This window comes from Leuciscus leuciscus (assembly GCF_965113295.1).
Source record: "Leuciscus leuciscus genome assembly, chromosome: 9".
NCBI lineage: Eukaryota > Metazoa > Chordata > Actinopteri > Cypriniformes > Leuciscidae > Leuciscus > Leuciscus leuciscus.
In genome coordinates this window covers 19,394,274-19,407,092 of record NC_138733.1, presented here as the reverse complement: position 1 = coordinate 19,407,092, position 12,819 = coordinate 19,394,274, and the positions used below count along the sequence as shown (strand labels likewise).

Sequence of the window (12,819 nt, the reverse complement as noted above, 5' to 3'; positions counted from 1 at the left end):
TTTTAAAAAGTGGGCTCTTCCCCCCCAAAGAATCAGAATGTTGTTATTGTTAACTATTAAAAAATAAAATAAAACAAATATTTTTTGTTGTTGATTGAAATAAAACTAAACTGAAAAATATAAATATTAGATCAAATATAATCTTACATGTAAAGTTGCCTTCTAAACTAACTGAAATAAAAAAGTTTTACATTGAAGTACTAAAATTACTAAAACAAAACTGAAATAAGAATAATAAAAATAGCAGACCAAAAAATATAAGATTATATAAAAAAAAACTAAAAAAAACACACTAATATTGTATGATTGATTCTTAAGTATAGAAATGCACAATTGCACAAAAACTGACCAAATTGCATATTCACTGATTCTGATTCATTATTAGTATTAACCTTTTTTTAACTGGACCTTTTTGTAATATTTTCTTAATAAAATAATGCTTTAAAGAAAATGTGTATATTTTTGTAACTAAACATTTTACTGAGATGGCCTTTAGTCGCGAGGATAATCACAACATAGGCTACTGTAGCACCCTCTCACATATCTTACTGTTTACTTATATATATCAAATGATGATATCAAACAATATTTCTTTGAGAGTTCTTTCATTATAGCTTTGCTACATGCACATTTTATCAGAAAATAAGTATATAGGCCTACTGTAATGTTAATGTAAAGTTAATGCTATTATAGCTATAAGCCTAAATGCTGATTTGCTTGGGCATGTGGCATTTTGACCTTGATAAATGACTGTCCAGGTCTCATTAGCACAGCCTTCCAGCTGTGAGCCCTCCAGCGAGATGCTCCAGCAGGACTAATGAGACTGATGTGTAGGTTCATATTTCAATTTCTGCTGTTTATATATAACTGTCTGTTTGTTATCAGACTCTTCAAAAGACTAATGATCAGCCCCTGACTGCAAATCATTTTCAATGCATGCAACACACATTTCTGAGCTTTTATTCGCTTTTCAACTGATACAGAGCTCGATGCTGATGTCAACATGCAAGGTGATCTTAGCTATCACTCATTAAGCTGTTAACTCAATTTCTATACTTCTAATGATATGCACTACCTTAAAGGAAGAATAAATCATTTGACAAATTAAAGTAAATTGAAATAAATAAGTCGATCTAGCCATGCCATATGCTGCTTTGGAAGCACTGATTTCAACATATTACAGGGTGCAAACCAAACAAACAGTCAACACAATTATAAACAACTGATAACATTCCATTTCATGACAATAAACTAATTTAACATCTTATCGTGAAAGTGGCTACATGGTCAAATCAAGGCAGTCATAAACATACTACCACAGAAAAGGAATATCAAGTAACAAAAAATGACAAAACTCAATCATGATGCATTATTTTAAGTCTACTTGACTGTCTGACTGAAGAAGCCTGTGTTAAATTCTCGTACAAATATCAGATATACAGTACACAGATGCCTTTTGTGGGATGCAAAATCATGCTGGAGCAGAAATTCACCCAGACTGGATAAGAAGCAGAAAATAGAGAAAGAGTTCACACATCAGACATATCCAGCCTAATTTCACTACTTTTGTCAAAAAAAAAAAAAAAAAAAAAAAAAAGTCCCTGGAGAAAGCGTCCTATATGTCATCCACCTTGAGAAAGGTCTTCATTGCTCTGGACCAGATGTGGCATCTGTCTCTACTCCGTCTGTTCCCCCTGCTTGCAAAACACACACTTTTATTAGGTTTACAGTACTTGAATATTTCAGTTTGTCAACAAACAGCTGTCTAGTCAACTTTGAAGTAACAGGGTGATGATGTAACATCACTTGCTGCAATATTTTTTTGTAGATTTCCATTACAAATATCAACAACAACAAAAAAAATCTAAAAGAATACACTCATAACTATAAAGGTTCCAAAAGAGGGGTTTACGCAGTGATGGCATAGAAGAACCATTTTCGCTTCCCCAAAGAACCTTTCAGTGAACAGATCTTAAAATATGTTTTTCTTGTTTTAAGCATAAACTGAAAATTTTGAGAAGAAAGCAAGATTTAATATCTTAAGTCATTTTGCTTCTCAAGTAAATGTATCTTGATTTAAGAAGGTTTAGATATCTGTACTGGAAAACAAGACAAAATTACTGAGTAAGAAAATATTTTGTTGCAGTGCTTGATAGCTTGCCATTCATCACAAAACATATGCGACAAAGCTTTACTTATTGATTTATTTTGCCAGAATATGAGTGGATCTTAGCCGGTCTTTTTGTCGGAGTAAAACAGAGCACAGCCTCATTTCGCGATGCAGATGCACCTGAGGATATAAATAACACTTCCATACATAAAATGCTTAGCAACCGAGAACTGGGTTGATGTTGCTCGGGAAAGGCCTAAATTCGGCACAGAGGTGGGGTAGAGTGGAGCGGCACAGCTGAAGGAGAGATATTTGGGCCCGGCTGGAGTTTGGAAGGACACCTTCATTCTCATTGCTTGCCCCAGTTTTTTCATCAAATGACCAGATTTGCTTAGTTCTTCCTCAAAGGATGACGCAGATGAAGATAGTTCAGATGGAAGCTTTGGTGTGAGAATATCAACGGGCTTTCCATCAGCGCTGGCCTATTTGTTGCTTCAAATTAGAATCTCAACACATCTCTGGGGATCAGCCAATCGAGAACTATTTGCATATTTACTGAGCGGAGGGAAACTTTTTGTGCAGAACAAAACACATACCAGAAAGAAAATTGAAAGGGGGATAAATCTGCGCAAGGCTTTAATATTGAGTCCTGGAATTGTGGAGGCTTAAGCCACCCACAAAAGAAATTAGATTTGAAAGATCTGTGTCTCAACAAACTGAGATAATAGAGAATACAGAGTGACTCTGTGGACTCCATTGGCTGTCTGTAAATCGGTGAAACGGCCGCAATCTTTTAACAGTCAGGGAAAATGATAGATGTGCTCATTAATAATTACTTGATTAAGAAAATTATTATCCAAAGCACTCAGAGGGTAATTAAAAAGCACACTTGTGCATGACTTATGTTTACTCCGTATAAAGATATGACTCATTAAACATAAATGATGGATTTTTCATTTTGTTCCATTTTTGATTTAATGTTTTTTTTTTTTTATGTGCTATAGTGGTCTGGTCACAATATTTTCATCTTTTTTATTCTAAATCTTTGGTACACATCACAGAAAAAGGGTTAATCAACATACTCTTGAACTCTCATTAAAGTTCAAAGCTCTAATTGTTTACTTAAGATCTCAAAGCCAAATTCTGCAAGGATCTGTGTGGGTTTTTAAGTGTCTTGCCAAGCTGAGTTGGATCAAGATAGCTGGCGACCTCTGCACCATGTGGGATGGTGGGATGGCTCTTTGACTGTTGGGGACAGTGACTGACCTGAGTCCCCTTGGCTGCCGTTGAGGGCCTCACCACTGCTGCTCACCTCCTCATTGGGCTTTTCCCCAGGTTTCATCTTCTTCCGGGTCATATGACCACGGAAGCCGGCCTGGATTTTGGCGGCCGCCTTATTGGCCTCTGGGTCATCCAATGGGATGTCCATGATGTCCTCTTCCTCTTGTGGCTGGCTGCATTCCTCCTACCAGGGATGAACAATAATTTCAGCCGGGGTGTATTGCATATTGATTTTGCTCTTTCATAATATGAATCAGAATCCACTGAGATCTTATATATCACCCTAGTGGGTTTAGCATGATGTATCTCATGCCCATATAAGCCCCCTTGCAATGAATCACTATCAGCTCTACAGAAACTTTTTTAGGACCAGCTTCTCCTGCACATCTACAATCACCAACTGAATGATCATGTTGGATTATCAAAAGAACCTTTCAGTGACCAGTTTTTAAAAGAACCATTTTTTTCTTAATGAGAAGAAAATTTTAATAATCTGAAGAACCCTTTTCCACTATAAAGCACCTTTTGTGAAACGGAAAGGGTCCATACATTTTTGTTAAACAGAAAGTTGTTCATGGAACCATACAGATGCCAACAAAGAACCTTTATTTTTAAGAGTGTGAGAATCCTATTACCTGTACCTAATGAAAATAAAATTAACAGAAATGTACTAAAACCTAACCACCTTGATGCAAAGACCAACTGTGACCAGCTTCCTGCGCTCTGTGAAGCATGTAATCACACATCATTAAAGAGTGTGTGGTGGGTTGTGATGTTATTTGTCTCTTTATGTCTTCCTGAAGCTGTGAAACCACATGCTTTCTCCCACAACAACCAACATAGCATATGTAAAATGGCTCAGCAGAGGCTGGTTGGCAGTCTTTAAACAGCTTGTGTGAAGAAGATGAGCAGAAGTCCATTGTAAAACCCTGTCCACCCACTTTTGAACTAAGAATCAGCCTCTTTTCATATTAACCAAGCCTTTTGCCAAAATGCTCTTACATGGCCACATGCAGAGGCGTTCCACAATCCCCTATAAATAAGCATCTGTTCATTTTACTGCTTCCTCATGACTGTATGATTACCCATGGATCACCTCTAATGAAACTGTGCAGTCACAAGCCTTTCCCATGTCTATACCAGTCCATTTAAATGCTATGATGAAAGATTTGTCATATGCATAAACAGCAAGCAGAAATTATTGAGGTCTCAGCATAAGGACCTCTTAAGCCCATGAGCTCACATATTTGTTAATTGTTGACACCAATCCATGCACAATAACTAAATTCATTTTGTTTTTCACTATTATAAATGGCACTTTATAATGCCACTTTCTGTCTAAACAGGATAAAACTTTGCATGCTTAAATAGGATTAATAAACTTTTGTGACAATTGGCCAGTTAACCTCGTTGAAGGCTGCTGAAAGCTGATTGGCAGCAGATGACAGACACATTTTAAAATATGCAAATGTGCTCACGACCAAACATGGCATACAAAACAAGAAAAATTATACATACATTTAGCCTACTAAAATTGATTAAAATGACTTACTCTATTATGAGATTATAGCCACACCCTACGTTCTTTACTAGCTTTAGGCAACCATATTTAATTGAAAGTTCAACATAGTTTTGATTAATATTGGTGATACGACTACTTAAAAATGTTTACTATTTGACTTTTTATTTTATTTTCAATGGCAAATCCAATATAGCCATTGGAAATAAAATAAATTGAAATAAATAAATAAATCTGGATAGCTATAGCGCAACCATAATAATAACAAAACAGAGAAAAATGTGGCATCTTTTGAACCCTAATAGCTAAAGCATAAAACTGTATAGAGCTACTCATATGCTTTTATAGCCTACTTTTCAAGGCATGAAATGTAAACGGTTAAAAAGTGTGAAATGATAATGAGCACAAAATATGCATAACGATTTAGTGGACATGAAATTTACCGCCATTGAATAAAGTTCCAAAACAAACACGTATCTGCAAAATAAGTTTAACGTTACTATTTCCTAAACAAGCACGGAAAAAGTTAAAGGATGTTTCAATGTACCACTCATTCATTATCAAACTGGTTCAGTTTTTAAAAAGGATGTTTAATATTTATTAAATACTTAAGTACTTACGACATGACAATCCATGACGCGCAATTACAGACGCTGATAAACGTGTTTTCGTCTCGTGCAAGTGCAACAGAGTGTAAACCTCCTCACAGGGCAAAATACCTTGGTCGAATACTCCTCTCCTCCAACTATCCTTATAATTTGTCTTTTAGGGTGGGAGGAGAGAGAGAGAGAGAGATAACGCGTGCGCGCGCTAGAGAGCGAGAGAGCGCGCGAGCATCATCATTTTGACACCACTGACAGGTCGGTCTTTACTCATGGCAAATATTTTGTTTAATGTTTACGTTTGCAGCGCCATTATTCTCACTTTCCTGTCACCTGCTACCAAAAGGATCAGAGATTCTTCGTTTAGCCTTGCAGTGGAGAAAAATGAGATAGAAAAGGGGCACACCATGGTCTAAAGTAACCAATTTTATTACATTACTTCTAATATGCACAGTCCAAAATATTGCTGAGGGCTATCATCATAAACTGAGAAAATGCTAGAAGCAGCCCCTCCACATCTCAGTCAGTCCCACACAGTCCGTGCCTCCTCCACCCTGTGGCAATTTACTGTAGAGTAAGACAAACAGACAGTAAATCCATTGCCCTTTATTTCTCTAGAACACTGCTCCATCTCCTGCCTCCTACCCTACCAAGATTAAAGAGAGAACATGCAGCTCTGTGCTGTAACGGTATCACTTCTCTTTTCTTGGCATCTGTTGGATGTGTAAGGCTGGGAGCTAATAAAGTCGGTTCACAGAGCATGGAAGTGTTAAAACAGAGTTTCCTAGAAGAAGATGAGGTGACTTTACAGTCGTGCCAGAGATTGATGATAGCCATGAATATTGTTCCTGAAAATAGAAACTACATGATTCCCTTGCCCCTCCTACAGCATATAAAGTCATTGGACAAGAGTTGATATAGGTCAGGTTAGATGACCTACATTGGAGTGAGCAGAAGAGAGCATTGCTTTAGTGCGTGTCTCTAATTAACCCCTACAGAACTTGAAACAATGCACTTCGGACCGAGGATTGAAAAGTGAAGCAGTTAATTGGGTGCATACAGTATTATGTTTCTTTGGAAACATATCACACAACTCCAAAATCTAGATCAGTTTCTCCCTCAGATAACTGGTCGGTAAAATGTTTCCATGGAAACACCACCAAATCTGTCTCCTTCGAACCCCTTTAAATAAGCATATGGATTTTGTTCTGACCTCTTGGTAAAAGATCTAAACTTCTTTTTGAACATCTCTTTATGAAATGTTGCAAACATTTCTTTAAGTTTATGCATAGTGTTTATATGATGTAAGATGTATGTATAGTTTGAGATTTTTTTTTTTTTTTTTGACTCTACGGTCTTGTACTCACCAGCTGGACTATTTCAGGACATCTTCAATCACTGTTCTCCAGAGAGGAACAGAGCCATGCTGTTGATCAGACATGTCCTTGAAGATTTTATTTTTACTTATTAACTTGGGACAATAAAAGGAACAGTCTGCATCCAAGTTAAGGATGACGTAGGACTGTTTGATTGTGGCAAAAATCATAATCATGATTATTTTGGTAAATATTAAAGGAATAGTTCACCAAAAAATGAAATTTATCCCATACTTTATTCACTCTCAAGCCATCCTAGGTGTATATGCCTTTCTTCTTTCAGCCAAACACTATCTGAGTTATATAATAGCATTGTAATGGCATTGAATAGCGCATCCATCCATCCATCCATCATAAAAGTAATCCAAGCCTTTGGAGCGTATGCGCTTTTTGGAGCCTTAAGATCATGTTGATTTAACACTATTACTGGTGATTTTGGACAATTGGACAGTGAAATGCAACATCCTGCATTTATTGGAAAAAAAGTTTTAATTGTATTATTAAAGTCTTATTGAGAGTGGCTTTCCTCGAACTTTAAATCTAGAAAAAAAGAAAAGAAAAAAAAAGTAAAAATGAAATAAAATAATGAATAAATAAAAATTAATTAGATAAAAATAAATAAGATCATTGTTGTTGTAGTGCACTTCCACAGCCTACTGAAACCTACTAAACATTTAGGGAGGAGCGAAAGCACAGCGCTGTAAATCAAAGGGGTGCGCTGGATTTATTAAACAAGACAGATCGAGAGCATCATTGCAAAATGGAATGTGGCACAATAATGCACAATAATGTTGTATCTCTCAGATGTTTTACGCCAAAAAACGTAATTCAAAATAAAATATGATTATTCGGCCAGCCTTAGGATGAGGCTTCTATCACAACATAATATATAAATTATGCAACCCATTTTTTTTTTTTTAGCAAATGGGAAGGGAGTAAAAAAAAAGAAAAAAAAAACAACTTACCTTTGGTTCACTGCTGTCAGGATTCTCCAGGTTCTCACTTTCAAGTGTTGATTCCTGGCTTTTATCTCTTTGCTCCTCCAACTGATCATCCTGATCTGCATCATTCTCAGTCTGTTCTTGTAACTCTGTAGGATGTTCTTCACCGATAACCTCTGTTTCTCTCTCTAAAGGCCTGGGCTCATCTTCTTCAGCTTTCTTTGGTTCAGTATCATGGGTTACATCATCCTCCTCATCCTCAGTTTTTACCATATTTTGCTGAGGTATGTTTGAAATGTCTGGATCCATCTCTTCAGCATCACAGCCATCACTGTCAAGATCACTCCCTTCATTTACATTCTCTGTGTTTAGATCTTTCTCAGAAGCTTCCATTACATCAGTGTTTAAAATTTCATTGCTTATCATATCCTCTGTTACTTCCGATTCACTGTTGTTTAGTTGGGAAACTGGCTTTGGGGTTTCTAAAAGGTCTTCCTCAATTGCATCAATATATTTAGATGTACTCTGTTCATCAGTGCTGTTCTCAGCTTCATGCTCACCTGTATGAGTAGGAACCTGATGGTCAGCTTCATCTAGAACATCTATGACTTCACTTTTACTGTCATTTGTTTCATCACCGTAATCAATATACGCGTCTTTCATTTCCATCAGTGATTTACTATTGATATCAGATGTGGAATCAGCTACATCTTCTACAAAGTCATTGGTGCTGCTGTACTCATGATTGGTCTCTTCCTGATCTTCATTGTCTGGTAAGTCATAATTTTCTTCAATATGTTCCTCTGATTCCTGCCCTGCTACAACTGCACTTTCAGTAACATCTTTTTCAATTGTACTTTTTGATGAATCCTCTACATAAACCTGCTCAGTGCTCTTTTTCTCAGAGTCAGTGTCTTCTAATAAAGTACCAACCATTTCTGAGACTCCCTGTTCAGCATCTTCAATATGGCCATCATCATCATCATCATCAGACATTTCATTTGGTGGTTTGCCTACATCTTGCTTAATATGTGAAGGGGTTTCAACAAAAGATTCATCTTGTGATTCCGACTGTTCTCCATTCGGAGGCGATGGATTTGGACTTCCTAGGTCTCTGTTGGCCTCAGTAGATTCAGATGGGTGGCTTATCTCTTCAGCACATACATCCACATTTGCTAGACCACCAAAGGCAGGCAGAGGTGTAGGCTCGAGTTCGGATCTGCAAATATTAATACCTACAGATTCTTTTGCGACCTCTTCAACTTTTATTAGGCCTACCTCTGATGTTTGTTCTGGAATACCGCTGGGGTCCTTCAGCTCTTGAGCACATATATCAACATCTGCTGTTCCCACATAGAGAATATCTGCAGCAGGTTTGTGTTCCCTCTCACTGGATTCCTCATCGAGCTTCTTTTCTAACTCATATTTTTGCTTTACTTCAGTGTCCTCTGAATTATTAGTGTTGAGGTCTTTTAATGCAGAATGTTGGGTTGTGTTGTTTCTGAAAATTGACATGTAAGAAGGTAATTTTATATGCAACAGTGATTAATAATACAAGAAAATAAAAGCACAAACAAGTACAACAGGAGTAATAAATGAATCCTTATGTACAACCCAGATGCATATCTGTGCTCTGACACTACAATCAATCGTCCGAAAGCCGCCCTCGGCTTGATCAAATGATCGAAGCCCTGCCTCAGAGACGGAGAGCCACCCGCAGAGCTTCATCCTGCTATAATGTTTTAAACCTGCTGCACTGCAAGAATGTACAACCAGAATAAAGGAAATCAAACCAAAACTACAAGTTTTACTGTCTAAATTTTAATCTAAAATCTCACTCTATCTTCACTTAAGTCTGTCTTCATTTCGATTCTTCTCTCATCTGGATAACTGTTAGGGAGAGTGAAAGAGTGAAATCACATTTTCTCATCCACACACCTTGTATTTATTTGAGGTAAAATGGAGTTTCCTTGTATTGATGTGCCCTGTTTTGAAAAGAACAAACAACACATGCATGTTAGAATGAATAACTGTAAAATAATCTAAAGGTTCAGAGTTTTGTCTTATTTTTTAGATACCTTAAACGAGTGATTATTGTAGAACCTATCTTCCATCTTTGCACCCCACTCTGCTGGATCGTGGCCACTTTCTGGAACAAAACACATTCAGTATGTTAAAGCATGCATTGACTATATAGATTTAATAATAGTAGTAGCCATTGCAAAAAAAAATATTTCTGCCTTGGACAAAGACATACTGTATAAGCCAGCAATGACTAACTCATGCTGTATATGAGTAACTCGTATATTATCAAACAATATTAAACATCAGGATCAAAGGAAACCATCTCAGTCACCTTCTCTGGCTTTAAGAAGATCTGTGAAGTAGAGAGCAGCAAAGGTAGGGATATCTCCAGGCTGGTCTCTCAACACTTCTCTGGCCAGACCCTCCAATAAATTCCCAAAACCTTTAGGGATCCGCAGGTTTGTGTTGGAGAAGGGAACAGACATCTTGTACAGCACCTCAAGTCTGATGAATAAGTATAAAAATAGGGAAAATACATTCATTAACCATTTATGGTGTTGACAGGCTAATTTACTATTAATTTCCCACAAAATAATGTAATACAATTAGTTTAATTTCATCAAGATGTTTAGTTTTACTGCATAACATACACATATTGGCATTGACATAATGTTGTGCTGAAAGTCATCAAGATGAAAGACAAACAAGCAGGTTTTTTATCAGTAAAATGAACGACATATTCTAACAATTGTTCCGTCAAACCCACATTTTCTTGTTTGGATAAATCGGTAGTCACAATAATTATATATTTAATCATTTTGCCAGGTAGACTGGCGTGATGTATCTTACCAGTTAAAACGAGCTGAATGTTGTCAAAAGTTGCTATGCAACCAGCACGTGGTTCCTACTACAGAAAGCGGAGAGGGTCAAAACAATTCAGATTCAAGCAACTTAGTATTTAAACCTAGTATTCATGTTAAAAATGTCAGTAATATTAGTCGTATACCAATATAGATATTTAAACACTCCATATAAAATTTAGGAATAAAATACAACAACAACTATACAAAACCAAAGAAACATTTATTTATTTATTTATTGCCAAACATTAAACAAAACATTAAAAAGCTTTCCGTAGAATTTAAGAATCGAATTGCTGGGTATTCGGCAGCATTAATGTAGGAATCATGGCACAATGATTCTCCTGGTTTCCACGGCAGCGCTGTTTGATCTTATAGAGATCGAGGGGTAATAACGGAGAAATTTGAATGCTTCTCACTAGCTCTCGCAGCGATGTTATTATTTCTGTGGCGAAGTCACATGCTTTCTTTACTGTACAGCCTATCTTTGTGTAGTAACAGAGTGTCGCTTGATCAAGATCGGCTCGCGCTGCACTGACATTGGTCCAAACTGATAAACTGTCAGTGAAGCAGAAGCACAAATGATTATCGCATGCATGCATGATTGAGTTTGCCATTTGATGTTGGGCAGCGTGGTTGTGTATAAAATAAAATATCTTTTTATTTTTTTTGTAGAAAGCCTTTCTTTAAAGTGAATTTCGTTTTGTATAAATTGTATCTTAATTTTAATCAATGTTTCATCAAGTGGCCTGGATTTAATAAATTAGAAGGCAAATATAGCAGATAAGCGTTGCTTGTGAACTGAAGAACTGAAGCTCGTCTCGACATGCAGATTCTAAATATTTTAAATTATTGAATGGTTTTATTGTGTTTTAATGTTATATGAAATGTTACCAATAGTTATTTTCTCATTTTATGTCATTATCATGAAAAAAAAATCCAATAAAATGAAAGATTACAATTCAGGCTGTTTACAGAACGTGCTCGGCGGGGCGATTCAGAGACTCCATGCGGGCTACCACCAGGTGCCCGCGGGCACCCACCAGGTTGGAGACCACTGGTGTACAGTATACATTTCTTGGACTATTTAAATATAAAAAAATTAAATTAAAATAAAAGATTGTCGAGCTACCATGGCAGTATCCCGAACCATATCAGCCGATCCTTCTAGCAATGAATGGGGGTGGTGCCAGCCCGACCACTCTCATCGACATTAATCAGGTGCGCGCGGCAGCTATTTAAATGGTAAAGTTGACTTGTCTTTCTCTGCGACGGTAACTGGAAATTCAAGCTGCGATTTTTCAGGTTGGATATACTCGCGCTATCAAGTATAGATGTGTTAAACACGATAAGAACACAAATTATACGTTTATATTCGTTAAAACAGTCGGTATTTCCAACAATGCTTCTGCTTTGCAGCTGCTATTGGCGTACGTCACGATTACAAAGCGCTGCTATTGGCGTAGGTAATGTTTACGTCGCGATTATTAAGTATGTAAGGCAAACGGAACGGAACAGTTAAATTAACAATAAATTAACATTGTGAGTTACATTTTATAAACAATATTGTCAATATTGTTTGTTTTCCCTCTATTTTGCTGACGAGAATTTCAAAATAACGCCATACCTGAGTCTCAATGCAACAGACAGCGATTGAACCGGACCTTGAATTTTGTGAACCGTTACATAATCCTATATAATTATAAATTCAATTGTTATAATATTTTACAATATTACTGTTAGTTGTTGTTGTTTTTTTCAAAACTTGAAACGTGTGTGTGTATCAGTTGGATTTTTAAATGTTTTTGAAATAAGTCTCACCCAGCCTGCATTTATTTGATTAAAATATAGTAGGCTATAAACAACAGTATTGTGATATATTATTACAATTTTAAATAACAGTTTCTATTTGGACATATATTAAAAGTATTTATTTTTTCCCTGATACCGGTACGTTTTCGATACTAAAAAAAGAAAAGAAAAGAAATGTCAGAGAAATTCCCTTGATTTTTATTTATTTATTTATTTTAAAGATTTTTAAAAAAAATTCAAACTAACATCATAAAGTATGATCTTTTTTTACTTTGAACAATGATGGAGCTACT

At 36.3% G+C, this 12,819-nt stretch overlaps 2 protein-coding genes across 3 annotated transcripts; both read right to left on the bottom strand.

Annotated features, from left to right (window-relative positions):
- Positions 1-944: 944 nt before the first annotated feature.
- LOC309505415 (neurogranin-like) lies at positions 945-5,682 on the bottom strand. Of its 2 annotated transcripts, none has more exons than XM_082178772.1 (3): positions 5,531-5,682; positions 3,377-3,575; positions 945-1,697 (listed from the first exon to the last, which is right to left on the bottom strand). In XM_082178772.1, the coding sequence occupies exons 1-3, from the start codon at positions 5,543-5,545 to the stop codon at positions 1,645-1,647; spliced, it is 267 nt and encodes an 88-aa protein (XP_082034898.1). In that variant the 5' UTR covers positions 5,546-5,682; the 3' UTR covers positions 945-1,644. The 2 variants fall into 2 exon arrangements, with proteins under 2 accessions (XP_082034898.1, XP_082034899.1); XM_082178773.1 differs by having other exon boundaries at positions 945-1,694.
- Positions 5,683-5,824: 142 nt separating this feature from the next.
- On the bottom strand, positions 5,825-10,745 carry nrgnb (neurogranin (protein kinase C substrate, RC3) b). Its single transcript, XM_082178771.1, has 6 exons — positions 10,704-10,745; positions 10,186-10,351; positions 9,908-9,978; positions 9,768-9,814; positions 7,854-9,330; positions 5,825-6,079 (listed from the first exon to the last, which is right to left on the bottom strand). The coding sequence occupies exons 2-6, from the start codon at positions 10,337-10,339 to the stop codon at positions 6,077-6,079; spliced, it is 1,752 nt and encodes a 583-aa protein (XP_082034897.1). The 5' UTR covers positions 10,340-10,351; positions 10,704-10,745; the 3' UTR covers positions 5,825-6,076.
- Between the last annotated feature and the right edge of the window lie 2,074 nt (positions 10,746-12,819).